General features: G+C 45.2%; 1 protein-coding gene across 4 annotated transcripts in view; it reads right to left on the reverse strand.

Annotated features, from left to right (window-relative positions):
• Nucleotides 1-26939, reverse strand: part of JADE2 (jade family PHD finger 2) — a 216727-nt gene that overhangs the window by 123295 nt on the left and 66493 nt on the right. Inside the window, exons 1-4 of one of the 4 annotated variants that reach the window (XM_034778224.1) lie at nucleotides 20980-21734; nucleotides 15952-16065; nucleotides 7454-7511; nucleotides 3644-3729 (exon numbers count right to left, since the gene is read on the reverse strand). In XM_034778224.1, the coding sequence (XP_034634115.1) occupies nucleotides 3644-3729; nucleotides 7454-7511 (144 nt within the window). In that variant the 5' untranslated portion in view covers nucleotides 15952-16065; nucleotides 20980-21734. Of the gene's footprint in view, nucleotides 1-3643; nucleotides 3730-7453; nucleotides 7512-15951; nucleotides 16066-20979; nucleotides 21735-21773; nucleotides 21795-26939 lie in introns of those variants that run through there. The other 3 variants (XM_034778225.1, XM_034778222.1, XM_034778226.1) reach the window with 3 other exon arrangements.

Consider the following 26939-nt stretch of genomic DNA (forward strand, 5'->3'; position numbering starts at 1 on the left):
AGCAGGAACACAGCTTCCAGAGGGATGTTGAAAGAGGTTTGAGATTAGCCAGGTACATGAAATCACTGGTTTCCAGGATCTCTTCACAGTAGTTTGCCCGACAGCAGGGGTTCCCCCCAAAGCCATAAAGGTTAACAGCAAGAGATGGGCTCACTATCCACGGCCAGATTGCAAACACCATAGTTCAGGGCTGTCAGTGACTGAGGTTTTGGTTCAGTTCATTATAAAGGTAAGAGCCATTTACTAAATCTGGATTTGGGATTGGATTGGGAAATGGCTACACCTGCCTGGACTGCTCAGGGGTGGGGGTCTGCAGGTTTAGTAACAGCCTCATCACACTTTTTCTATCTCACTTTTGTACTTCCCTTTCCCTGAAAACCTCTCCTACATTTAACGCAGTCTTAGAGAATACAGCACCTCTGTGCACTGTGTGAGATGGTTTTGGGTTGTTGATTTTTTTACATTTCCAAACCCCTCACATACACAGGGCACATACTGTACTAGATCATACGATGGCTGGTCCCAGCCTGTGCCTAAAATCCTGGAAACAAGCACTCAGCACATAGTCCTCCACAAACACTACCCTGCACTGTGATCATGATAGATCTATCTGCCAAGCTATTCAGATTAATGCTGGGTCAGAATCCATATAGAATCAGTGCCCCAGGTGGGTGTAGACTGGGCTACCGGAGATGCTGGATGAGAAATGTATAGCTGAGATCTTGACCACTAAAGGCTGTTAAAGTTCCCATGACACTTTTTGTAAAAGATGGGTTGTTAGCTAAAGTGTCAAGTGGCCAACTTCCAACTTGGGTAATTACACTCTGCCTCCCAAAATCCCCCCTGCAGTTTCAGTTTAGATATGACATCTTCCTTCACTTTCTGTCTGAATAGTTGGGTAGTGCTGCAAAGCACTGTTAAACATTTGCTCCAGTCCAGAGCTGACTACATTTCCCTGGTTTGAGAATGGACCATGGTGTATGGCAGTTCACGAAGCAGCATGGGATCTTCTGGGATGAAAGCTGCCACAATACATCTGTATTAACCAATGAGCCTGTGCTGCAGAGTTGGATATGGGTCCAGATCTGAATTTTCCCAAAGTGCAGTGGTGCTCAGAGCTGGGTTTGATTCCAGCTGCTCTGAACTTCCTCAGGGGTGCTTGAACCTGGGGTTTTGGTTCAGGCCCACCTCCAGTTAATTCATTTGTAACTGGTTTATTTCCCTTACTGCTCAGCATGAATAACCATATTCTTTCTAGCTGGCCACTAAATGTAGCCTTTTCAACTTATATTAAAGAGCAGCAACAATAAATGTGTCTTTCCTACTAGTGCGAAGGGAGAATTCCTGACACGTGCCACTTCAGAAGGGAACTGTATTTGGCAGGGCAGTGGAATATGGTACTTGTGGCATGAAAACGATACAGCTTTTCAGCCGTGCAGTGTCATGCTAAAAGGCCAAGTGTTTCCCCTTTGGTTTGTGATGAGTGATTTCAATCATTGCTATGGTTGTGGGTTCCAATGTTGACTGTGGATCTTAGACCTTCTAGAAGCTGGAAATTCACAAATATCTAATCTGATGCCTTTTAAAATGTGTCACACATAGGCAGAAGCAGCTACTCTACAGGATGCGGCCACTGTGCCCACAGAGGAGGCAACGCTGCAAGTTTCCTCTTTTTTGTTTTTGGTTTGTTTGGGTTTTTTTTGTCCCCAGTCACCTATCTTTCAAGGGCCATATACAAAACAGAAAACTATTTTACCAGCCTGCTCTGCCAGCCAAGAAAGCCTAAGTGAGAGGAGACAGGTCTTGCAATGGGTTTAAAAGATCAACAAACTCAGGCACTGTCAGGAACATGAATCACAGAGAGACGAGCCCTCCTCTCAGACTGCCCTGCCAGCAGCCCCCAGATGTTTAAATTTAGGATTCTCTGAAGGGTCCCTGCACTGACCTCAACAGCCATAGCAATTCTTGGGGAGACAACCTGTCTCTCAGATAGCCAGGGCCTAAAGCACTCAGGCTATAGAGACTTATGTCAACTGATTTGTTTAGATCTGTCCCAGTGAGGAGGGGGCAGTGCATCTGGCCTGGGGAGTGAATGAAGAACCTTGAGAACCACCCCCAAATATCTATCAGTCTGATGCAAATTGAGGATGTTACGGAGGGTCAAGCACATACTGGGTCAAATTTAGAGATGCTGTGCAAGGCTGGGGGCTGTAAGACACATGGTGCTTAAGCAGGTCTAAAGGAATCTAGAGAGAGTCTAAGTTGGAGGAGCATATACAAGGGGGAAATTGCAAGACGGTGTCAGTCACACGAACGTAGACTCCCTCTAGACTCTGAATCAACTCTGGATCTGGATCTGTGTCCAAAGGAAAGGGAGACTGGTACCGCTTTTAAGTTCTGTTCATACTACAGAGGAAACCAAGATAGCAGTGACTAGCTTTAAACACTGCTGTTGCTACAACACAGCTGTTGCTAGTATAGTTTCCATGCCCATGGGAATTATGTCTGAGGCCCATGCTAGGCAAAACATGACACAGCTTCACTCCATGCTACAGGATGGTATTATAACACAATCACAGCATGGTTCTCAGAAAAAAAAAAACCTAGCTCCTCTCCAACCAACTCAGAGAAACTGTGCTGAAAGCCTGCCAGAAGCATGTGTTACAGCTAGCACCATTTCAGCCACAACATGGACAGTGCCTTTTATCCCCTGCTAGTAGAGCAAGGGACTGGCACTGCAAAAGGCCATATGCCAACTGCCTCAGCCTAATGCACTGGTGCCCCGCAGCGGAACTCAAAGGAAAATAATGAAACTTTATTTCCCCCTCTGGGTTAAATACTATATTGGCTCCTATTTAACAGTCCCAGTACACCCTAATTATCCAGAAGAGAGGAGTCGCCATGTTAAACCGAGGATACCTCCCCCTGACCTCAGAGACTTCTAATATATGTGACCAATTAATTCAAACTTTACTCCATCAAATTCTACGGTCTACAGGGGCAGCTAATTATATGACAGGAATATAAATACTTGATGGATATGCCTCCCTCTGCAAGATATGCCTCTTTTTGCAAGGGATCAGGCTAATTGGCCAGGCAGCTCATCACTGGGAATCCTCAGCCATCAGGCAAATTCAAATACTGTAATAAAACCCAATCCCACTCACAGTGAAATCAGGGGGAGACTCTCCCAGCAGGCAGGCTCATGACGCACGGGAGATGCTTGCAGGCCATTATCAGGATAGCTTTCTGGCTGATACACTCAAGGCCAGCTCTACTTTTATGGGTCCCTGAGGGAAGCAATATACAGGGTCCTATCCAGCTTCTTCTCTATCCTGTTACCTCCCGACTACCCACGACCCACCTCATAATTCCATGCCATTATGAAAGATTCTCAAAAGACATGCGCTGGGAGAGATCCATGGAGAGTGACAGCTCTAGAGGGCCAATGGGGAGGTGGAAGAGCACAATGCGCCTCTGTTGCTGAGTGCACACTGACAGAGGTATGGAGCTTCTTAGAGGGACAGATGGCTCTAGCACCTCTGCCTACTGTCAGCCTTGGCTATGCTGGTTTCCATTACACCTGGACAAGCACTAAAATTACCGAAGCACGGGCTGATTAGAAACAAGAAAAGCAACCAACCTCAGAGGGCTTCTTCTCCTTCTGTCTTGACCAGTTGGATTTTGTATTTGGAATTTTGGAGCATCTTGACACTGATGTCGTATGACCTTAAATGAGACACAAGATAAGAGTTATCTGCAGAAGAAACTGACCACAGCTTTTTTGTCATCTGTGTCACAAGACCCACCATCATAACAGTTCCCCCCCCGCCCCCTCCTTGCTGGACCCTCAGCTGGGAGGCCAAAGAGTGAATGGGCCATGGTGAATGAACTCCCTTCTCATCCTCTCCAGTGATCCCCTGGTAGAGGGAGGAGGCATGGGAGTGGTGAGGCATGAGGGAAGCTAGCACTACTGCTGTCTGTGCTGCCTTTGCTCTGTAGATACTCAGAGATCTCCAGGCTCCGGGGCTGTCAATCTCCTGCTGATGAGAACTCAAAGTCCACTTTAAACCACAAAAGACCAAAAATAATAAACCGAAAAAAGCTAGTAGAGCAAGATTATGAAGCTAGAAATGACCTGCGGTTAACTTCACGTCAGTCCAGTCTCAGTTCCATTATTTGGCATTTCTGAAGCCAATAGCTGACACTGAGAAGAGCATCAGGTTTGTGTGGAGTAGGAGTGAATTTGGACTGACACTGAAACAAAATATAATACTTATCTAGCATTTTTCATTTGTAGATCCCAAAGTGCTTTTCTAAGGTGGGTAAGCATTATTATCCCCCCTTTGAGACAGGGAAACAGAGGCACACAGCAGTTCAGACCAGTATTTGGAAACTCGGGAGCCTAAAGTTAGACGCTCAAACACCTATTTATGCATCTAAATAAGAGGGGCTTGATTTCCAGCAGGGCTGAACACTGTAGCTCCCTTGGCTCAGCACCTCCGAAATCGACAACTTTTTAGGGGACAAAATAAGAATTTAGGGCTAAAATTTACAAACACGGGTGCCTAAAGTTACACCTAAATCCATACTTCGACTTCAGCTGCCAAGGCTGAAAGTATTGACAAAACTGATGCCCAGATAAACCTGTCATGAAAGAGCCAAGATTAGAACCCATGTCTTTTAATGCTTAAGCCTAGAGGTACTCCACCAGCCCACAGCTGCACCGAGTGAAAAGCTACACTACACATTGTATTGAGGAAATAAACACAACGTTCCCATCACATTCCAGTGGTAAAACTGTCTTTCCATTATTATTAAAGGACTCTCTTTATTTTGAGGCTTGTGCAGCACCAAGCAAAAGAAAAGTAATAATAAATCTTGTCCATACTGGGTAATAAATAATACCACAAATATTTAAACATTATAATAAATAAATAATAATAATAATAATGACAACTCAATCTTAGCTACAGCAGCACCCCTCCACGTACCACTATAAATACATCTTTTATAGCTGGGTCCAGAGTAACCGTCTGTTATGTTTACTGAGAATTAAATGCCGTTGACAGGTTAAGCCAATGGCTGAATGGACACATGCAGGGACAACTTCTACGTTGTATATCACCAAAGCCAAACCATGCAAGAAGCTGGCAGAAACCTCGCCTAACACAAAGCTTTCAAAAAAGCTTAAAGAGCTAAGGCTGGTGTCAATCAGTCAGTTCAATCCCTTGGTGTAAGTCAGTGAAGTCAATGGAGCGACGCTGATTTACACCAGCAGACGATTTAGCCCTTAGTTCAAAGGTCACAATCATTTGTATCCTGTAGGGTCTAGAGTTCCATCAAAGTGTGCAAGAACAATGGGAAAGCAAGACCCTGCTGTGCTAAATAATTCAAGGAATATCTGTCCTAAATCTCCACGGAATAATATGTCACTTGTTAAGAATGTAATAAAATACAAGCTGTATCAATAGTAAATTTTTGTCCTTGGCACTTGCAAATGATCACTATCCTGTGTCAGGGAAGCCTTCACCTACATACCTCCCTGTGGCAGCTGCTATCAGCGGGTGTCCCTGCTGTCTCTTCCCAGGGCATCCTTGGTGGGGAACCCTGGCTTTGAAGTCAACTCCCCCACATGACTGGCTAAATCTCAGATTGTTGATTTTTAGGACACAAGAAAAGAGATGTTAGCAGTCATTACTCACACCAGTAGACCCTACTCAATGAGTAGGGGTTACAAGATCAGGCCCATAGTTTGCACTAAGAGATCAAATCAATAATTCCCACTTTACCTGCCTCAAAGCAAACTATAATGTGGTATTAAAACCATGTGAACCAAGATAATACACCAGGCTACCATCTCTTTCTGGCAAAGGCATAAAAAAGGTCATAGTTTTGTTTACAATTACGCTGCGGGAGAGCATTTGTCAACAGCTGAGATATTACCTGTTGCATAAATACCAAAGTCCAATAGAGATAAGTCCGTGTCGTTTAATACCATGATTAAATATATGCCTTACCCCAAGAAGCCCATGGAAGCTAGTTAACGCTACTGGGTTTAGTAAGCTCATTGTACAGTAACCCCAGTGTCAATACAAAATATTGACTACAAAAAGAGGGACCCTACTGCCACCCTGGTGTATAGCCCTAATTATTCCTTTTAACATTGCAATCTCCCCCACTGGTGCTGCCTTCTGGGATTCCCACCATGGTCAGGGAGGGCCTTACTCTGGCTACAGCTGTGGGAACTGCAACCACCATCTATCTCATCTAACCCGCATTATAAGGACAAAATACTGCTGGAAAAAGAACCATCAGGCCATGACTTTAATGTCAGTGGCTGAGAGTCTCCCAGTCTTCAATATTCGAATGGCCTGATCCTGCAAAGTGCCTCGCTCTCAATAAATCCCAGGCCTACTTATATGTTCCTGTGTCTGAAACCAACAGAAATCTGTAGAGACCAGCTGAGGGTTACAATAGAGCAGGGGTCGGCAATGTTTGGCACACAGCTCGCCGGGCCGGGCCAGTTTATTTACCTGCTGACGCGGCAGGTTCAGCCGATCGCGGCCCCCACTGGCTGCGGTTCACCGTCCCGGGCCAATGGGGGCGGCGGGAGGCCGCAGCCAGTACCGCGTCACTTCTCGCTCGCCCACACCGCTTCTCGCCGCCCCCATTAGCTGCGTGCCAAACGTTGCCGATCCCTGCAATAGAGTCTCTGGGACACTATAGTTCTCTAGCAGCAGGCAATGGCACTGAAGCCAGTAGGAGTCAAGGGCATTCTGCAATTCACAAGGCTGTGCCCTAAGGCCCCAATTCAGCAAAGCACTTACCCACATGCTTATACTTAAGCATGCGCTTTAATGAGGTGCTGAATAGGGAATGAAGTGAAACCCATGCTTATAATTAAGTATAATCTTACATGCCTTGCTGAATTGAGGCCTTAATGCCTTTCCCCCAATCTAATCCGCCTCTCATGATGAGAAATCAAGGGGTTTCATCTTCACAGAGACCACAGGGAGTGCTCAATACATAGTTTCCCAATAGAAACTTTACTTTCCATCAACATGATTCCATCTGAAGCTAAATGCACACTGAGTGTAATAAAGGTGAGAAGACAGTCTGCAGTGTCCTGTCTAATAAAGGCTTTGTTTTATTTGAAGTTCTGCAATCAACGCTGCTTTGTAGCTCTCAGTCTCTCACCCAAACTCTCACCGGAGGAGGACACTTTTATCAGATAAGAGTCGCCCACAGCCAGACATTTAAATTGATATCAACTCGTTGTACATCAGTAATGTATTTTTGAAAATGGATCCCAATGCACAATTTATTGTACTGAGACTACTCAGTAAATGCAGCTTTCCCAACTCCTTGCAAAGTAATTATTCAAATGCTTTCCCTGCTGGAGGTGAATCGCTTAGTTATCTTGTTCAAAGCCTTGAATTAAAGGTCTTACTGTCAGTGGTGTCTGAGTTATCACTGCTGATTGAGTACTTTCGTCGTTTCTCTTCCATCTGTAACAAAAGAAATTGAATGTTACACTTACTGTTCAGGAAACTCATCACCGTACCAAATCACTGTTATCTCTGAATATCCACGCATCACATTAACCCAGTCACACTAGCAAATACTTACCCTAATGACAGAGAAGTATGGGAGGAGGGGGAAAGAATGTAAAACAGCACTGAGTCCCTACTTCACAAAACTTTAAGGATGGCAAAATTTCTCTCCTGAGTTTCTCCGCTGGTAGGAGGTAAGGATGTGATAGCATTTTTGTCACTCTGCTCTGTACAGCAATTTGCCTAATGCCCATTCAAGTCTGGCACCCAAATGCACTAGGTGAAAAATGCTCACCACTACAGCACAAGTATCAGGGGATAGCCGTGTTAGTCTGTATCTACAAAAACAACAAGGAGTCTGGTGGCACCTTAAAGACTAACAGATTTATTTGGGCATAAGCTTTCGTGAGTAAAAACCTCACTTCTTCAGATGCATAGCCTATGCATCTGAAGAAGTGAGGTTTTTACTCACGAAAGCTTATGCCCAAATAAATCTGTTAGTCTTTAAGGTGCCACCAGACTCCTTGTTGTTTTCACTACAGCACAGAGAACCCATGGAAAGATGCCGTAAAGACTGGAATACAGAGCTACTGAATCAAGCAGCAGTCACTTGTCGAATATGGCAATAGATGGCCAGTGAACTACAGGATTGAGCGATAATGTTAAGAAGGGAATAGATGTAAGAAATGGATCTATGCACTTTTAATAGGGTCTCTGGGTGAAATCTGGGCTCCACTGAAGTCATTAGGAGTTTTGCCTTTGACTTCAGAGGAGCCAGGATGTCACCCTCTGACTTATCTTCCCACTTGCCCACTGAGCCAATATCCGTTTAACTTGACTTCACATGTGCCTGTCAAATCCTAGTTGCATTCCATACAAACCTGAAATATACTTCCCATAACACAGACCTCCTACCAACCTTTCCATAACACCGGTGTAACCTTCATCAAGGCCTCCATCTCAACCCCAGACCCATCCCGGCAAAGCCTGCGAGAACAAGTGAGTCTTGCATCATGTCTCAAAGGTCACAAAATCCAGTCTCTAGCAAATCAAGATGGGAAGCCTGCTCGGGAGACCTGAACCCCTCACCAAGAACACCCTGCCACCAGTCCCCTCCCAGGTCTGTTAATCATCCTACATCACCACTGCTGAGGAATCACATGATGTGACAGGTCTGTAGGAGACATGAGCCAAGCCAATAAATGTCACCTGGAAATCAAATGAAAGCAGGGGTAGATCGCAGAGCACAGGTGTAATGTGATCTCTACCTGAAAAACAATGCCTAAAAAGCCATGGTTCCATCTACTCCTCACCCTTCCACCCCTCTCCACCTACCAGTTTGTGAGGAATGGGGGAGAACTGAGTGCTCAGCCTTGGCTGAGATGCTGCACTCTGCACTAACTGCAATTTCCCCAGAAAAAAGAACAGGAGTACTTGTGGCACCTTAGAGACTAACAAATTTATTAGAGCATAAGCTTTCGTGGGCTACAGCCCACTTCTTCGGATGCATATAGAATGGAACATACATTGAGGAGATATATATACACACATACAGAGAGCATGAACAGGTGGGAGTTGTCTTACCAACTCTGAGAGGCCAATTAAGTAAGAGAAAAAAAACTTTTGAAGTGATAATCAAGATAGGCCAGTACAGACATTTTTTTCTCAGGCATTGGCACCCTAACATCAGGCTCGTCTGGTTATGTGGACTCTCTCATCAGGCCCTACGCTACCAGCACTCCCAGCTATCTTCGAGACTCCATTGACTTTCTGAGGAAACTACAATCCATCGGTGATCTTCCAGAAAACACCATCCTGGCCACTATGGATGTAGAAGCCCTCTACACCAATATTCCACACAAAGATGGACTACAAGCTATCAGGAACAGTATCCCCGATAATGTCACAGCTAACCTGGTGGCTGAACTTTGTGACTTTGTCCTCACCCACAACTATTTCACATTTGGGGACAATATATACCTTCAAGTCAGCGGCACTGCTATGGGTACCCACATGGCCCCACAGTATGCCAACATTTTTATGGCTGACTTAGAACAACGCTTCCTTAGCTCTTGTCCCCTAATGCCCCTACTCTATTTGCTCTACATTGATAACATCTTCATCATCTGGACTCATGGAAAAGAAGCCCTTGAGGAATTCCATCTTGATTTCAATAATTTCCATCCCACCATCAACCTCAGCCTAGATCAATCCACACAAGCGGTCCATTTCCTGGACACTACTGTGCTAATAAGCGATGGTCACATAAATACCACCCTATACCAGAAACCTACTGACTGCTACACTTACCTACATGCCTCCAGCTTCCATCCAGGACACACCACACGATCCATTGTCTACAGCCAAGCTCTAAGATATATCCGCATTTGCTCCAATCCCTCAGACAGAGACAAGCACCTACAAGATCTCTATCAAGCATTCTTAAAACTACAATACCCACGTGCTGAAGTGAAAAAACAGATTGACAGAGCCAGACGAGTACCCAGAAGTCACCTCCTACAAGACAGGCCCAACAAAGAAAATAACAGAACACCACTAGCTGTCACCTTCAGCCCCCAACTAAAACCTCTCCAGCGCATCATCAAAGATCTACAACCTATCCTGAAAGATGATCCCTCAGTCTCACAGATCTTGGGAGACAGACCTGTCCTCGCTTACAGACAACCCCCCAACCTAAAGCAAATACTCACCAGCAACCACATATCACTGAACAAAAACACTGACCCAGGAACCTATCCTTGTAACAAAGCCCGATGCTAACTCTGTCCACCTATCTATTCAAGTGACATCATCATAGGACCTAATCACATCAGCCATACCATCAGGGGCTCATTCACCTGCACATCTACCAATGTGATATATGCCATCATGTGCCAGCAATGCCCCTCTGCCATGTACATTGGCCAAACTGGACAGTCTCTACGCAAAAGAATTAATGGACACAAATCTGACATCAGGAATCATAATACTCAAAAACCAGTGGGAGAACACTTTAACCTGTCTGGTCATTCAGTGACAGACCTGCGGGTGGCTCTTTTACAACAGAAAAACTTCAAAAACAGACTCCAAGGAGAGACTGCTGAGCTGGAATTGATATGCAAACTAGATATAAACAATTTAGGATTGAATAAGGACTGGGAATGGCTGAGCCATTACAAACATTGAATCTATCTCCCCTTGTAAGTATTCTCACACTTCTTATCAAACTGTCTGTACTGAGCTATTTTGATTATCACTTCAAAAGTTTTTTTTCTCTTACTTAATTGGCCTCTCAGAGTTGGTAAGACAACTCCCACCTGTTCATACTCTCTGTATGTGTGTATATATATCTCCTCAATATATGTTCCATTCTATATGCATCTGAAGAAGTGGGTTGTAACCCATGAAAGCTTATGCTCTAATAAATTTGTTAGTCTCTAAGGTGCCACAAGTACTCCTGTTCTTTTTGCGGATACAGACTAACACGGCTGCTACTCTGAAATCTCCCCAGAGGATTTGAAGGGGTGGCCTCCTCTACAGCCCAGTTCAGCAATCCAACGTCTGGGTGCTATCAGCATGGTACAAGGGATATTCCCTCTTCTGCTGCTGACTCGCTTTGTGACTTCGGACAAGTCACAGAATTGACTGAAGTCAATGGGAATGGTGAGTGCTTAGTAGTCCTGACAATCAGATCCTAGGAGTCTAATATTGGACACACAAAAACTGAAGCATCCAGACTAAGAAACACTCTAAAATAATTAGCCTCTCCGTGCCTCAGTTTCCCAATCTGTAAAATGTGGATAACGGTATTTCCCTACCTCTGAACAGAGGTTTGAGAGCTACAGAAGAAAAGTGGTATCTTATTAACTAATCTAAATTATTGTATTATGGGATGTGGGCAGACATTTCATATGTTATTTACACACACACATGCACGCACATTCTCATGGCATTCCTCCCAGTAATTTATTTTTCCTAAGAAGGCTAAGGGGGACTTAGATTGCATTTACCCCCCTTTTTCCTAAAATCTTAGGAGGAAAAGGAGAATAAAACATTTGTATGTATTTTGTGTGTGATTTAATCAGAGTAGCTATTAACAACAAACCACACTTGATAGCACGCCATAGCATGCCATTTTCCCTCAGAGAATATGAGAATACCCACCAATACCTCAACATATAAAATCCTAGCAATGTCTTTATTTTTCAGTACATGTGCAATGTTTTATCTCAGCATTATAAGGGATAATACTACAAAGTAACATAAACATTTAACTATCACTGTTGTGGTAAAACATTGCGCTGTCAAAACATGATTAAAAATGTTCCTTGAGAATATGGCAATATCAATACTTGGAGTGATTCAAGAGGAAACAGATGTTATTAAACCAGCCTTGTACTTACTAGCCATTAGATTTTGCTTGGGGAAAAATATATTGAAGATGGATTTAACAGCAGTTTACTTATCCTTAGTGGAAATTCCAGTTGGACATTTTCAACTGGTTCCTATTGGTTCCAACTGGCACACAGGATTTTGGAGCACAATGATTGGACTTCTGATTGACTGAATCCTTGGGCTAATTCTTCATACAACTGAAACAAATATAGGCTAGTAGAATGAAACAGAGAGCCATGGAAACCAAAGGATTCTAGTAATGCCCAATGGAATTTCCAGTAGAACACAAAGGCATGTGTCATCCATCTAAGGTTCTCCTGGAAGATATGATAGATAGTATTATTGACTCCTAAGGCCTTCACCCAAGGGAAGAAGGATGGTGACCAAGGCACAGGTCTGGGAGTCAAGTGACTAGGACTGATTTCTGCCCTGGCATACTCTGCTGAAACTCCACTGAACTCACCAAGACTGAATTTGGCCCCTCGGTCCTGTTCCGAGCTGTTCTACAGACTTCTTGAATGACCTTAGACAAGTCACTTAACTTTTCTATAACTCGTTTTCCTCACCTGCAAATAAGGTCCTGCCCCCAGGAGTGAGAAGGCTAACTTTAATTTATGTTTGTAAAGTGCTTTGAGATCCTTGGATGGAAGCCATTATAGAAGGGCAAACATTATTCTGATAAGGCAATAATACAGACATTCCACACACATCTCTCCCATCAAACTCCATGTGAATTCTAAATACAGAAAGACTACCGGATCAGTATATAATACTGTTTTACATTTACACAGCATCTTTCATTCCGAAGTGATTTACACAGCATGGGTAAACTCCTGGTTCTATATAAATCAATTGTTTTGTCACTGACTTGAGTGAAGCCAGGATTGCACCCTCTAAGACAAATTCTGCTCTACATAATTCTGCTTTAAAACTGGATTAACTCCATTGATTTGAACAGAATCTGGCCATACAGCACTATTGAAATGCCTCCAGATCTTGGGTGGATGAAGACAGCCAGCTGATGCACAGTGCACTGCACAAGTGAAGGGAGAGGATGTTTTTGCCCAGGGCACTGGACCAGTCACAGCTTTTAGGAAAAATGTTGCAGGGTCCTTAATTTCCATGCAGCACAGAAAGGACACTGCTATCTTAATGTCTTGTCTGAAAGCCCCTAGGCAGTGAAGTAGATGGCACTCAATTCATTAATCTTGGAGGAATAAATAGCTGAGTCAACTCGAACAGAATTTGAACATGTGATTCCAAAGACTCTCAATTGCCCCATCCTGCTGATTAGATCACTAAGCCACCCCTCAGGCATCCTAGGTAACAATGCATGAAGCTACATTCCTTGCATTCCTTTAGTTATGTCATCATCTCGAACAGAGAAAACACAGACCTATAAGAGCCTGGACTCAAGCCTTGCCTGGTCTGTGAAAGAAGTTTTCACAGCCAATTTGGTTTGAAAACATACTACTCGGTACTTTTTTAAGTCCACACACATATTTGACACTTTAAAAATAATCTTGATTCATGTTTTAATTTCATTTCTCCTTTAATTGACCTTTTCCACTTAGAGGATCTTTATCAAAGTTCTAAACAAATGGTGGGGAAAAAAAATGCTCTTAAAGGTCACTGTCAGGTCATATTTAGCTCAAAATTTAGGTTTTAAAGAAGCAAAGACCATTAGAAAGGCTTTTACCAGGCTTTGGGGGGCATTCGCAAATGAAATACTTTTTGACTAACCCTTCACCCTTCATATTCTCTGGGAAATCCACTGGCACATCTTAGCTCACTGAGCAGAGATTCCACTCTGGCACAGCAAATGCATCTATTGGCCAAAATGCACTATCTCACTCTGTGGCATCACAGGTACCTGGGGTTGCAATGAAACATTTGGTATCTGTGATGTGCTAGAATAAAGCATTCTGGGATATTGTAGGTGAAGCGGAAATGCTAGAAGACTTCACATATGTCTGTGATGAGTGGTTCCACGGACCATGGGGGCCACGGCACAAAAATCTGCCTGAACTCCCCTCTGGTTTCAGCTTTACAGTTCAGACTCAAGCACAGAACCATGGCCTAACAATGCCCCGGTACAAAATACAGTTACTTTCCCAAAAAATGCATTCCAAGCAGGCAATTTCTGAGACCACCTCTACAGCAGGTCACTAAGGAGCATGAATAAAATAAGATGCTAATATAATTTTGACTGGAAAGGTCTCTCCTATAGAGGAACTCTTTAACATGAAAAACAGAATTATACAGCAAACTCTATTTGCAAATTCCTAAACCACTTTAACATGTGATTGGAGCCCCCATATTAAACTCTAATTAATCTACAAATGTTCTCTGGAGAGGAAATTACAGTAAAAAATTATTTGGTCACCATATATTTCTGATTTGTTTTGGGGGGGAGGTATGCCTATCCTAAGACCTTCCCTTGTGCTCCTAGCTTCCCCTCTCCAACGACTTCTTATTTTGTGTGATGGTTGGGAAAAAATACATTGAATTCTGTGTTTTCCTCCTAAATTGCAATGGGAGCTGTGAGAAACCACTTCCCTGTTTGATACTAACATAAAGAAACAAAAATACAAATAGAGAGCAGAGGCTCCAGTAGTAACTTAGGAAACTTTTTTCCAAATCAGTCACTTTCTTGTAACAACTCAGGGTACTTCCATTCCATTTTTGTGAATTAGAAAAATGGGGCAGCTCATTGTGTTTTCGCTTTTGTGTTAACTGTTTATTTGCCTTGTCTTGAGGTCTGTATGACAGGCAATTAGACAGGTATAACATACAGAGAAGAGGATAGAGAGGCTTTAGATGTTATACTGTCACAGGCTCATTCATCTTCATCGGACTGCGACATAAATTTTACCTTTACACTTTTGGAGCCAAATCCTACAGGACTCAATCATTATTCAGACAAAACTCCCATGAACTCCAATGGGGTTTTTGCATTTGGTATATTCAGATTGCTTTGTGATAACAAGAGAACAAACTTTTCAGTTAAGGGGCTGAATTTGCTGTGCAAAAACACCACAGATCAAATTCAACCCTGACACGACTAAGAGCAGCTTAGGTTTCAATGGATGTTACAATGCTTCCCACTTACACCAGGGCTGAATTAGCTTCACATGGTTAACAAATCTCTACAGAGCATTATTAAAGCCTGGCAAGGAAATACACACACTGGGCCCAATCCCTCTGATTCCCTGATTCTGCTGGTAAATCATCGAGGCATGTGTGATGCAAAGCGGCCTCACTCCAGGACAGAGGGGATTAACCCACCTTGCAAGCTCAGCTAACCAAGCTCCCACCCTGCACAGGACATAAGGGGGTGGGACAGAAAGTACAAGAGCAGGGCCCTGCCCTTGCTCAGATGGAGCTAGGCCAGGGAAGGAGCCAGATGTACTTCCCAGGGCACCAAAGTGCCAGCAGAACCCTCAACCAGCTGTGGCAGATGATGGTCCCCCTGAGCCGGCCTGGGAGAAGACCAGCCGTTGCCCCGTGAGACGGAGACCCAGAGAGGAAGCGGAGAGTGAGCCGCTTGACGGGGAGAGGAGGAACCAGGTCTCAACAGCCGTGGAGCAGCCTCACCAGCCGCCAGTAGGAAGTAGCCCAGGGAAGTGAGACATTGACTCGGCTGTGCTGCTGGGAGACAAGGTAGCTCCTCCACGCTTCCCTGCCAACCCTATGGTGGGACCACCCATCGCTTCTAGGGCCCTGGGCTGGGACCCGGTGGAGAAGGGCAGGCCCAGATGCTCCTACTCCCAGCCCTTCACTCGGGGCTGGATGAGCCCTTGGCTGTTTATCTATTTAGCCCTTGGGCAGGAAGCCTGAGCCACGGTCTGCTTACAGGCTTAGCCCCAGGCAAGAGGCCTGAGCTACCACTTGCCCAGTGACCCGCTGCAAACAAGGATGCCGGATTGACCCACCCGGCATTAGCACCAATTCCCTGTTGCCCTGGCCCTGAAACCCTTGGTCTTGGTCAATTTCCTACTTTTTAGGTCCTGGTGGTAAAGTCTGGCCGGGGAGGCAGGTCCTCATGAGGTAGGAGGTGCTTGAAAAGGGTCAGGGCAGAGAAGCAGAGACTTGAGACAGCTGGAGGTTATTCCTAGGAGACAGGAAAGGGAAGGCTGATGCACACAGCTTTGAGAAGGGGACGGAAAGGCAAAGGGGATCTTCCAGTATCATTAGGGACAAGAAGAGGGCTGTGAGAGGAGGCGGCAGAGGAACAGAGAGATCAGGGTCTTGGGCAGCTGGGTGCTGAGGAACAAGAGAGGGACAGCCAGGGTCTACGGGATGCGAATGCAGGGAGGGCTGGTCAGTGGAAAGGAGAGGGAAGTTAAGAGCCAGGGGAGCCGTGGATCAGCTCCATTGACTATCCCTGCTAACATCCCAGTAGTTCACTGCATCTATTTTAGATGCTGTGGTTCATTACATATATTTTAAGCTAGGATTTGTCCCCCATGTGCTGCCTTCTGGCCTACTCTCACTTCAATTAAAACACTTTGCTATGTTAATTAGGGAAAAAAATATTGCCCTCTGGTCCCCTCTTGCATGGCCTTCCCCAGACCTTTCCACCTCTGCCCAGCACTGCAAACCACCCACAACCCTTGCTCTGATGGGAAGCCAAAGCTTGCCAGCATAGTCGCGAAGTGTCTGTAGCTGGCCTGAGACAGGATGGGTCCCAGCTTGCTGGCTCTCCTGGGCAGGCTTCAAATAAGAAGCCTCAACTGGATTTTAATGCTGCCCTTTTCTGGGGATGAACACACCATCGGCAGCAGCGTCCCCACAGGCATGGGTAGTGTCATACAGCACCCCACTGCATCCGGAGTGGTGAATCTGATCTGACCCATTAATTTCTGCGTGGGTTGAAGTCAATTTCAATGTGTTAGAGCAAAGGGCATCTAAAGTGTCTCAGTAAAAGACAAGCGTCCTTGTTCTTCTCTGCACTAAGCACTGCTTGCTGTCTTGGTTCCTGGAGCAAATTTTAATCTCATTTAAATTTAAAACAAAACAAGTCCCGCTCACTTCCTCTGCTTTGCATTTTTTCCATATCTAGTAGGGGATTTTTTTTCTTTATTACTCATATTTATGACTTTCCTTTCCTTTTCTGACTTTTATTTTCATCCTCTCATTAACCAGCTCTCTCCACATGTTTAAACCCATCACAGATATCAGAGAGGTTACTCTGGGCACGAAGAGGTTGCCACACAGTGAAAATTCGTTATGCACCGTAGCGGGGTGGTCACCCGCTCCTGCCCTGAAAGGGCTTGAAGCCAGCCCTGGGAGAGGGCTGGGGCTGCAAGCTAAAGGCTCCCTGATTGTGGAAGCAGCCGCAGCTGGGCCATGCCCCAATCAGACTGCAGCTGGCCCTATAAAAGCCAGTGAAGCCAGGCGCTGAGAGGACTCTCCCTCTAGCTCTTGAGGGAGAAGGGCCTGGCTGCTTGGGAGCTGAGAAAGAGTACCTAAAGTGGAGCAGGGCTGGTGGAAGGCTAGAGGAGCTGGGGGAGCTCCAGCCTGGAAACACCCCAGGCTGCAGGCCCTGTTAAAGGCTGGAAAGAATACTGGGGTTGCAGAGGGGCAGCCCAAGGGTAGGCAGAGGCAGCAGGTGCAAACCCCCTTTGCCAGTGATGAGTGGCATTTATACTGCAGTCTGCCCCAATGAACGGGGGCTAGATCGAGACTGGCAGTAGCCATAGTCTGAGGTGGGGATAGAGGGTGGGGGTTCCTGGGGAGGGGAGAACCAAATCTGTGGGGGTACTGCCAGGGGGCAGCACCTTGACCTGAAAGGGGCACCGGGGTCCAGGAGGGACTTGGGCCCAGTTGCAAGTGGGACACTGGCCTGCAGAGGGTGTTCTGGAGGCTGGAAATGCTAATTCCCTGGACGACCAGCAGGAGGCACTGCAGGGGTGAGTCCCACCCTGTGACATGCACAAATACAGAGAGAAAAGTAAATGAGGATGGGCACTGCATACTGTGCACAGAATCAATGGCTCCGTCCTGCACGCTACTAAGCCCCCTTAACTCCAACTGAAGTCCAGGAGAGTTCAGGGCACACCTTGCAGAACATGCACAAAATCCCACAGGATCAAATCCTTATTGAACTGGCAGTTTGAGGACCAAAGCTCAGTGCCAAATGCTCTATTAGCAGAATCACGATTGAATTAAATTAATTTCACCTCCCTGCCTATAACCCTTAACTCAGTCTCTGGACAAAGCCTTGATTTTCAGAAACCCACCTGATCTTTCCTACCAAAAAACAAAGCTAACCTTTTTGCAAACTATTTTTACTTCTAGCTCACAATTACTTTAACCTCAATGGCTAATAAATGCTTAAAGGTCAAACACCATTCCTCAGACCAAGGCTCTTTACCCCAAGGGAGAGGCTGGGCACCGCCTTCTGTGGAGCCAAATCCTCATTTTCAAAGATCTCATTGGTAAGGGGGATCCAGATTTAAAACAATAATTGTATTATGTGTAAATGATAGCTGGTGTGGGGGAAGGGAAGAAAACAAATTGGTTTGGTATTTGGAAAGAGCATCTTACCAGGTAGTTTGAGATTTGCACTTGCTGTTCAAAAGATTAATGGGACTTAGGGACACACAGGGGGCTTTCCACAATTGCACCTGAGCCTGAAAATCCAGTAGCTTTTGCACCCTGCAGAAGCAGTTCACAACTTCCCACACTATTTCACTCTGAAAGCACCTTTCAAGGAGGGGAGTTTGACAGATGGAGTCACTGTCATTTGAAAAGGTAATTAGCTCCAAATTAAATGTAAACCCAGTTCCTAAAATTAAAATCCTATTAGATGCTCCACCAAAGAGACACACCAAATTGTAAAAAAATGTGGTCAAGATTGTGCAAGTAGGAGGCAAGTGCTGATCATTAAATGATTCCCCAGAGACATTGATGGGCCCCCAGCAGTTTGTCCAGTCATTCAAGAGGGAAATAAACCTAGAGCTCACTCCTATTTCTGTAAACTATGTGCACATGCGAGACAAGGGAGCAGGGTACTTGCTTTGCAAAATAAACATTGCAGAAGATGCTATCTTGGATGCATTTTGCTTCCCCCTAGAGGAAGGGAAAGAGGAGAACAAGTCGGCAAAACCTAGCATGAAACGGATGGGGGAGTAGACAAACCAGTGAAACAGAAAGAGGAAGATAGGAGATCAGTAAAAGAATGAAACCAGGTAAACACCAGGGGGCCAGTGAGATGCTGGCAGGAACAGAAAGCGTGGGCATCATGAGGCCAGTGGGAGACTATGGGTCTCTCTCTAGCAGTGAAGGGTAGAGATGGAATGCAGCCCTGAGAAGGGCTATAAGAGACTGGGTGTGAGAATTAGGGCGAGCCAGTGGGAGCATGTATGTGTAGAAGGGATTGGAGCATGGAAGAGTGAAGATGAGAGTGAGATAATGAGATACAGAGAAGGGTGGGGGCAGGGAGGACTGTATCAGAGCAGGAGGGGAAGGGCTGTATTCATGTGCCCAGATCTGGAAAAAAAAAAAAAAACCACCAAAGTGAGAAGGACATTTTGGAGGATGTCTATGTCTCTCCCGCAGCAAAGGGAGAGAGAAGAGGGGATGAGAGGGAATATTTGTTGCTCAATGTCAGGACTTCTTGTTCCCATCTTCGCTTAAACAGATTCCCTCAAATGCTGCTGAATGAATCTCCTGGAAGAAAGATGTGACCCTTGCAGAAAACAAACAGGAGGGCTGCTGGCAAGGGAGACTGTGCATGAGAGATGGGCACCTGCCAGAAGGAGAGGGGCAGTGACAGACAGAGAAGGGGATGGGGGGATGTGAGCCAGCAAGAGACAGCTGCAGGCAAGAGGGATGAAGGTGGGGTACAGGAGAAAAGGAAAGAGAGTGGATACACATCCAGAAACAGAGGGAAAGGGATGCAAGAGAGGCAGCCAGGGGAGGATGGAATGCATTGCACGGAGCAGAGGGGCTGGACGGAGAAGTCTCCCTGAGGAGGCAGGAATGGAATGGGGGGAGATGAGAAAACCAGGGATGAAAGCGAGAGGAAGGACAGACCGCAGGAGCGAGCAGAGCGGAGGGGTGTGAGGGAATGCACGGGAGCAGGAAGGAAGGAGGGATGAGCGAGGGAGCGGAGACTGGCTCGGGGGTGGGCAGGCAGAGATGGAGGAGAGGATGAGACGCCCCCAGAGGAGTCCGCCGGGAGCCGTGAGAGTTTGAGAAGGTAAACAACAGCCATGCCCCCCCTACAGTCCTGTCCCCAACGTGCAGCCGGACTGCCGCGGCCGCTGCCTGTACATTTCCATTCCCAAACCCCGCCGTGCCCCCAGCAGCGTGCGTCTCTCGCTCGCTGGCCCTCCCCCCACCCGCTACAGCAGGGCTGCAAACCCGGAGCGCCCAGGGAGGCCAGCCCCGGGCTCCGCCACCCCCGCCAGCGGGGCGAACGCTGCCCGCCGCCCCGCTCCCCGGTGCATTGTTTGGGTCCGTGCACGATTTGGCAGGGACCTGGCAGCCCCAGCACGTGAGAGGAGCGGATCATGTGCACCAGCTCCAAGAATTGCAAGGCTCCAAAACGTGCTGCGTATCAACAAAATGAAACTCGTGTCTCTCCCTTGCTGGGCTGCCCTCGCTGCCTCCTGTGGCACATTTCACACACCCCTCCCGACCCAAACCATCCGGATTGGACCCTGATGCCTGGCTGCTTTGCCCGTTGCAAAAATAAACGGTGCTGTTTCCCCCTCCCCAACCCAGAGGCGGTTTGGGGTGAGCTCTGCCGCAGTCATTAATTTGGAAAATAAAAAAACCCGTCTGCGCCGACCCTTTAAAAGTTCTTGTTTACATTCCTGCTGCTTCCCTTTTACTCTTTAAAACATGAGTGACCAACATGCGCAATCGATCTGAGTAAAATGCTGCACATTTCCCCCCTTCCTTCCTAGCAGTCAGCCCAGCGAAATGGAAAGAGAAAAAAATGCCAGAGAGATGCAAAATAAAGATCAGCTGCAAATTAAAGCAATCCAAAATGCAATCCTCCTTCATCCTTTACCTTTGCCGGGAGAGTGTCCTCAAAGAGTTGAGACTGTCCCTCAGGTTACAAAAGAGGAGTGTGGAGAGGGGGCGGGGGGATGGTCCAGCGATTGAAACGATCAGGAAAGCCCCTTTGCACGATCAATCTGGTATCATTGCGAGGAGGGGGGGGGGGGAATAACCCCCCTGCTGGATCCGAAGATGACACCCTCCTCTTAGGAGTGGATACAAAGTAACTCCATGGATGCGAACCCAAAAGAATTGCTTCCAGCCGAGATGGCCGCTCTGTGCACGATCCAGCCCTATATGCGTGTTTCTGTTTCTTTTTTAACCCAGACTTCCTTAGGATCTCTTTGCAACAACGACCAATTCTTCTGTTGAGCTTTTTATTTGGGGAGGGGGGCAGGTGGGAGGACCGGAGAAGTGACTTTTCAAATTATTAGTATGATCAAGAATGATTTTCACTTCCCCCCAAATCTTTCTTCAATTTCTTTTTTTCTTGTTTGTTGTTTCTTCCTGGGCAGCAGCAGGTCCAGGTGCAGCAGACATGGGTCCCATCTCTGGTTGTGTTTGTGCATGTGTTGTCTTGTTCCCCCCCCCGCCCCCCTTGCTGTTCACCTCCCCCCGATGCGTTGGGTCCCCATCTCTCTTTTGCTCTGGGTAGAGACGAGCAGCGGGGTCGGGTTGCTCACACACACTGTACAAGTCTGATCAGGTCGCTTTCGCAATGATCCCCAGCCGCGTACACGCACACACACATACACACACCACAACACCCTCAGCAGCAGCCGTGGAACGCACACACTTCTTTACCTCCTCTCCCCCCTCTGCTTCACTCCCCCTCTCTTCTCCGAGCTATGGGCACAGGCGTACGCTGGGCTGCTGCTGCAACCTTAAAAAAATAAGCTTATACTTAAAAAAAATCTTTTGGCGCCATATTAATGACGTACTTAAAATTTGCCATTTCTCCTGCGTCAAAAAGACGTTTCTTGCAAATAACAGATTCTGGGCAAGGCGGAAAGAGGGACTCAAAAAATCCTGCAGGAGACCCTCGTGAAGGGCAAAAAGGGGCTTGCATTGCCCAGAAGTGCCTGAAAGTGCCAGCTGGGTGGGGGTGGGGGAGGGCGGTAAGATCAGGATAAAAATGCAATCGAAGGCTATTCCTCTAGACAAACAAACTTCGTTGGGCAGCTGGGAGGGTGACGATGAGGGTATTTGAAATACCACCGCTTTAGGAAACGGGATTTTCCCCCTTGTTATTATTTTGATCACTTCTGGAGAAGGCTGCGGGGGAGGGGCCGTTAAATGCTGGATTTGTTTTTTTTAGCAGTCGAAACAGGGGGAAGGGGTTAAAAAGAAAACACTCTATTCAGATGCTGTCCTAGGAGCTATTCGGTGTGGTTTCTTAGGGCTGTTTCTCCCACACACCCACATCCTCCGCCCCCCAGCCGCAAAAATATAAAGGGTTAAAAACACAAAAAAACTTTGCACAGTTTTCCAAGAAAGGAGAGCAGACAGCTCTCCATTCTTGTTCTCAGTGTGACCTTGTCATGCACAAAAAATGCACTTTAATCGGTTACTGATTTCTCGAAGGGTTTGTTGCTTGCTAGTGCTTTTGCTCTGCCTTTCTATTTTCTGTGGTGGTGGTGGCAGTAGCAGGAGCTTGATCCAGTATCTAGCTGGCCACACCCACCGCTGGCTGCTTGAACTAGACACCTACTCTGTGGGAAGAACAGTTATTTCTATGCAGTGAGGGATCTTGGGTGGAGGGGAGGAAGTGGGGGGAGGAGGTGCCCAACCTTCCTAAACTGTCTGGTTGTTTAAGGCAGTTTATGCTGATTTTTCCCCTCTAATGGAGACCTTTCTTCAAAATATACACTGCAGTTTGGTTAGGCTTTTCATATACAGTGGCTGCTCCCTCATTATTTCATCTTGTCTGTAATTGCTCATAGATCCTGTCAAATAGTTTAGAGATGCTTTACAATTCCAAAAGGGAAGGATGAGCATTCAAATTAAGGTATTTTTTGAAAAACTGCTATTAAAATATGGAGCTGATAGTTTTAAACTAAAAAGTTTCACTAACTGTATTAGATTTACTACGCTATAAAATGTACCTTACCTTTCAAAGATGTTGTAGTGTTCTACAGGAACAGTCAAAAACCACTACAGTAACTCTGTTGTAAGCTGCAGCGCGCCATTGTAATTCTGCAGCATCATTGCTGCAGAATACTGTAGTATATTTAACAAAAGAGTCCACTTTCCCCTTTCAAAAATAATCTGTTAGGAAGAGTTCTGTTGAATTTATTAGACCTAAAACTGCCTATTAGTTAGTGATTGGTAACTTCATCAATAATTTGATGTATATAGTTACACACTGGGCTGGCAACATCGCCTATAATAAAGGTTCCCATTATAAGACCTTGTTTTCAGTTTATAATTTTGTCAAACTGTAACCATTTGAAGTGCAATTCTCCATGCTGAGTGTCTGCTTTATTTCTATTGTTTTGTTCAGCCAATACAGTTCAGCCACATCCAAGACCAAAGTTAGGGAAAAATACACTGTTTTGCCCATATTAAAAATATCTTGAGACCTTTTCTTTGAATGCCCCCATTCTTTGGCGCAGGGACCTGAAATCTGGTGGGGGCAGGGATAGCCTTTGTGTCTAGGATGTGCCTTTTACCATCTCTGTGAAAATCCATCCACATTTGCCCATATTATAAACCTTGTAAAATTGCAGTTTGCACATGCTCAGTAGAGACTTCTTTGATTTTAACAGCTACAGTCTCCTAAGATTCTATCCTCACGGAGCATGCTCCATGCCCTCACAGCTCCTAGTGCTGCTGACCAGACCAATCATGTGGCCAAGCCACAAAGAGACTGAGCATGGTCCAGCCTAAGGCAATATAGTGGCTCAGGAGAGCTTTCTTTGTCATGACTGTTTCCAGCTACTCCAGGCTGGAGTTGAGCCAGACACTGGAACTAGGAGCAGGGAGCTGTCTCCCCTGTGTTTTCAAAAACCCCCTCCTGCTCGCACCCAAGGCATTGTAGAGGAAGAAGTAATCTGATTCAAATGCACAGGAGACAAAAGCCAGAACAGATAGAAGGAAAAGGAGTAACTCAAACAAGGAGTCCGGTGAGACTGGAACTGAAGTTTGCTTGTGCAACCTCAGTTTGCTCCCCTTGTGTGTATGCATTTGATACAGTCTATAATTACATAACATACTATTTTTTTCCCACAACCCCTGCCTCATTCAGTGCACAGGATGCACCTGCTCCGGGGATGGAGCAGGGCTGTGCAGTGAAGAAGGCTGTTTTCTGTAGGACCCCTGCTTGATTTGTAGCAGGAGTTGGAAAGTATGTAGTGAACGAGGCAGGGAATTGTAGGAAGAGAAAGGAGGGATCTCATCGTTAAGGAAATTGAATGCCACTCTGGAGAACTGAATTCAATCCCTGCTTCTGCCACAGTTCCTGGGTGATGTTAAGCAAGTCACTTAAACCAAACTTTTCACAGGTAGTACCTAACTGTGTGTTTTTCCTTTTTTAGGTGCCAAACTTGAGAACCTGGGAGAGGATTTGCAGAAGTGGTGACCACTCAAAGTTATCAATGGAAGCTTTCCTTTGAACATATATAGTGCCATATAATGCTAAGTGTTCTGTGTTAAGTGCCTAGGCATCTCAAATTGGGCACCCAAAATTAGTGGATATATAGATTCATAGATTCTAGCACTGGAAGGGACCTCGAGAGGTCATCGAGTCCAGTCCCCTGCCCTCATGGCAGGACCAAATACTGTCTAGACCATCCCTGATAGACATTTATCTAACCTACTCTTAAATATCTCCAGAGATGGAGATTCCACAACCTCCCTAGGCAGTTTATTCCAGTGTTTAACCACCCTGAGAGTTAGGAATTTTTTCCTAATGGCCAACCTAAAACTCCCTTGCTGCTGTTTAAGCCCATTGCTTCTTGTTCTATCCTTAGAGGCTAAGGTGAACAAGTTTTCTCCCTCCTCCTTATGACACCCTTTTAGATACCTTTTACCTTAATTGCCTCCACTCCCCATCCGTACAATGGGGATATACTACCCCCTCACCGCACAGGGGGGTCTTACATTAATTAATGTTTGTGAAGCACTTAGATACTAAAGTGATGAGTGCCATAAAAAAGCCCATGAAGAAATTAATAATTCTGTTTTCAGAGCAGGATTTGAATAGTGTGCCATATATAAGGCCTCAAGCTACACAATGTACAATGAGGATAAAAAAAATATCGAAAAGCTGCTTATTAATTGATCATTGTCTATCCTGTGCACTGAATGAGGCAGATGTCATATGGAAAAACTAATATGTGACTATGTAATTAAAACCTGTATCATAATCTGTATCATAGTGCATATATCAAAAAGAGTACAGGAGAATTAGCAGGTTTTTTAGAGAGACATTATTAAGGGCACAAAAGCAACCTATCTCAGTGCATAGGAAAGATAAGAAGTATGGTAAGAGATCACCCTAACTTAACCAGGAGATCTTCAAGGATCTGGAACTCAAAAAAGAATCATACCAAAGGTGGAAATGAAGTCAAATTACGAAGGATGAATATAAAAAAAAACAACACAAGCATGTAATGACAAAATTAAAAAGGCCAAGGCACAAAATGAGATTAAACTAGCTGGATACCTAAAGCCTAACAAACATGAGAGGCAAGAGGAAAACCAAGGACAAGGTAGGCCCATTACTCAATGAGGAGGGAAAGACAATACACAGAAAATGCAGCAATAGCTGAAGTGTTAAATGCCTTTTTTGTTTCATTTTCACAGAAAAAGTTAGCAGTGATTGGACAACTAACAATGAACATCAGTGTAAATGAGGTAAGAGCTGAGGGTAAAAATGGAAAACAAGTTAAGAATTACTTAGACAAGTTAGATGTCTTCAAGTCGGCAGGGCCTGATGAAATACATTCTAGAATACTTAAGGAACTGGCTGAAGAGACCTCTGAGCCATTTGTGATTATCCTTGAGAACTTGTGGAGGACAGGAGAGATCCCAGAGGACCAAAAAAGGGCAAATATATTACCTATCTATAAAAAGGGGAATAAGGACAACCTGGGAATTACAGACCGGTCAGCTTATTTGCAATACCCAGAAAGATAATGGAGCAAGTAATCAATCCATTGCAAGCCCCTAGAAGAAAACAAGGTGGTAAGTAACAGTCCACATGGGCTTGTCAAGAACATCTGTCAAATCAACCTAATATTCTCCTTTGACAGTTAACAAAACTTGTGGATGGGGGGAAGCAGTAGATGTGATATATCTTGACTTTAATAAGGTTTTTGTTACTGTCTCACATGACATTCTCACAAACAAACTACAGAAATATAGGCAAGATGAACCTGCTATAGGGTGGATGCACAACTGGTTGGAAAAGCATTCTCAGAGAGTAATCATCAATGGTTCACAAGCTGGAAGAGCATATTGAGTGGTGTCCTACAGGGATCTGTCCTGAGTCCAGTTCTGTTCAAAAAAGATTTGGATAATGGCATAGAGAGTACACTTACAAAGTTTGTGAACAATACCAATGTGGGAGGGGTTGCAAGCACCTTGGAAGGCAGGATTAGAATTCAAAATTATTTTGACAAACTGGAGAAATGATCTCAAATAAATAGGATGAAATTCAATATGAACAAATGCAAAGGACTACACTTAGGAAGGAATAATCAATTTCACAAATATAAAATTGGAAATGACTGCCTAAAAAGGAGTACTACAGCAAATGATCTGGGGGTTACAGTGGATCACAAAATACTGTTGCAAAAAAAGCAAACGTCATTCTGTGATGTATAAATAGGAGTGTTGTAAGCAAGACATGAGAAGTAATTCTTCCACTCTACTCAGCATGGATAAGGCCTCAACTGGAGTAATATATTCTGATCTGGGCACCACACTTCAGAAAAGATGTGGACAAATTGGAGATAGTCCAGAGGA

The sequence above is a fragment of the Trachemys scripta genome, chromosome 8 (assembly GCF_013100865.1).
Source record: "Trachemys scripta elegans isolate TJP31775 chromosome 8, CAS_Tse_1.0, whole genome shotgun sequence".
NCBI classification, from domain to species: Eukaryota; Metazoa; Chordata; order Testudines; family Emydidae; genus Trachemys; species Trachemys scripta.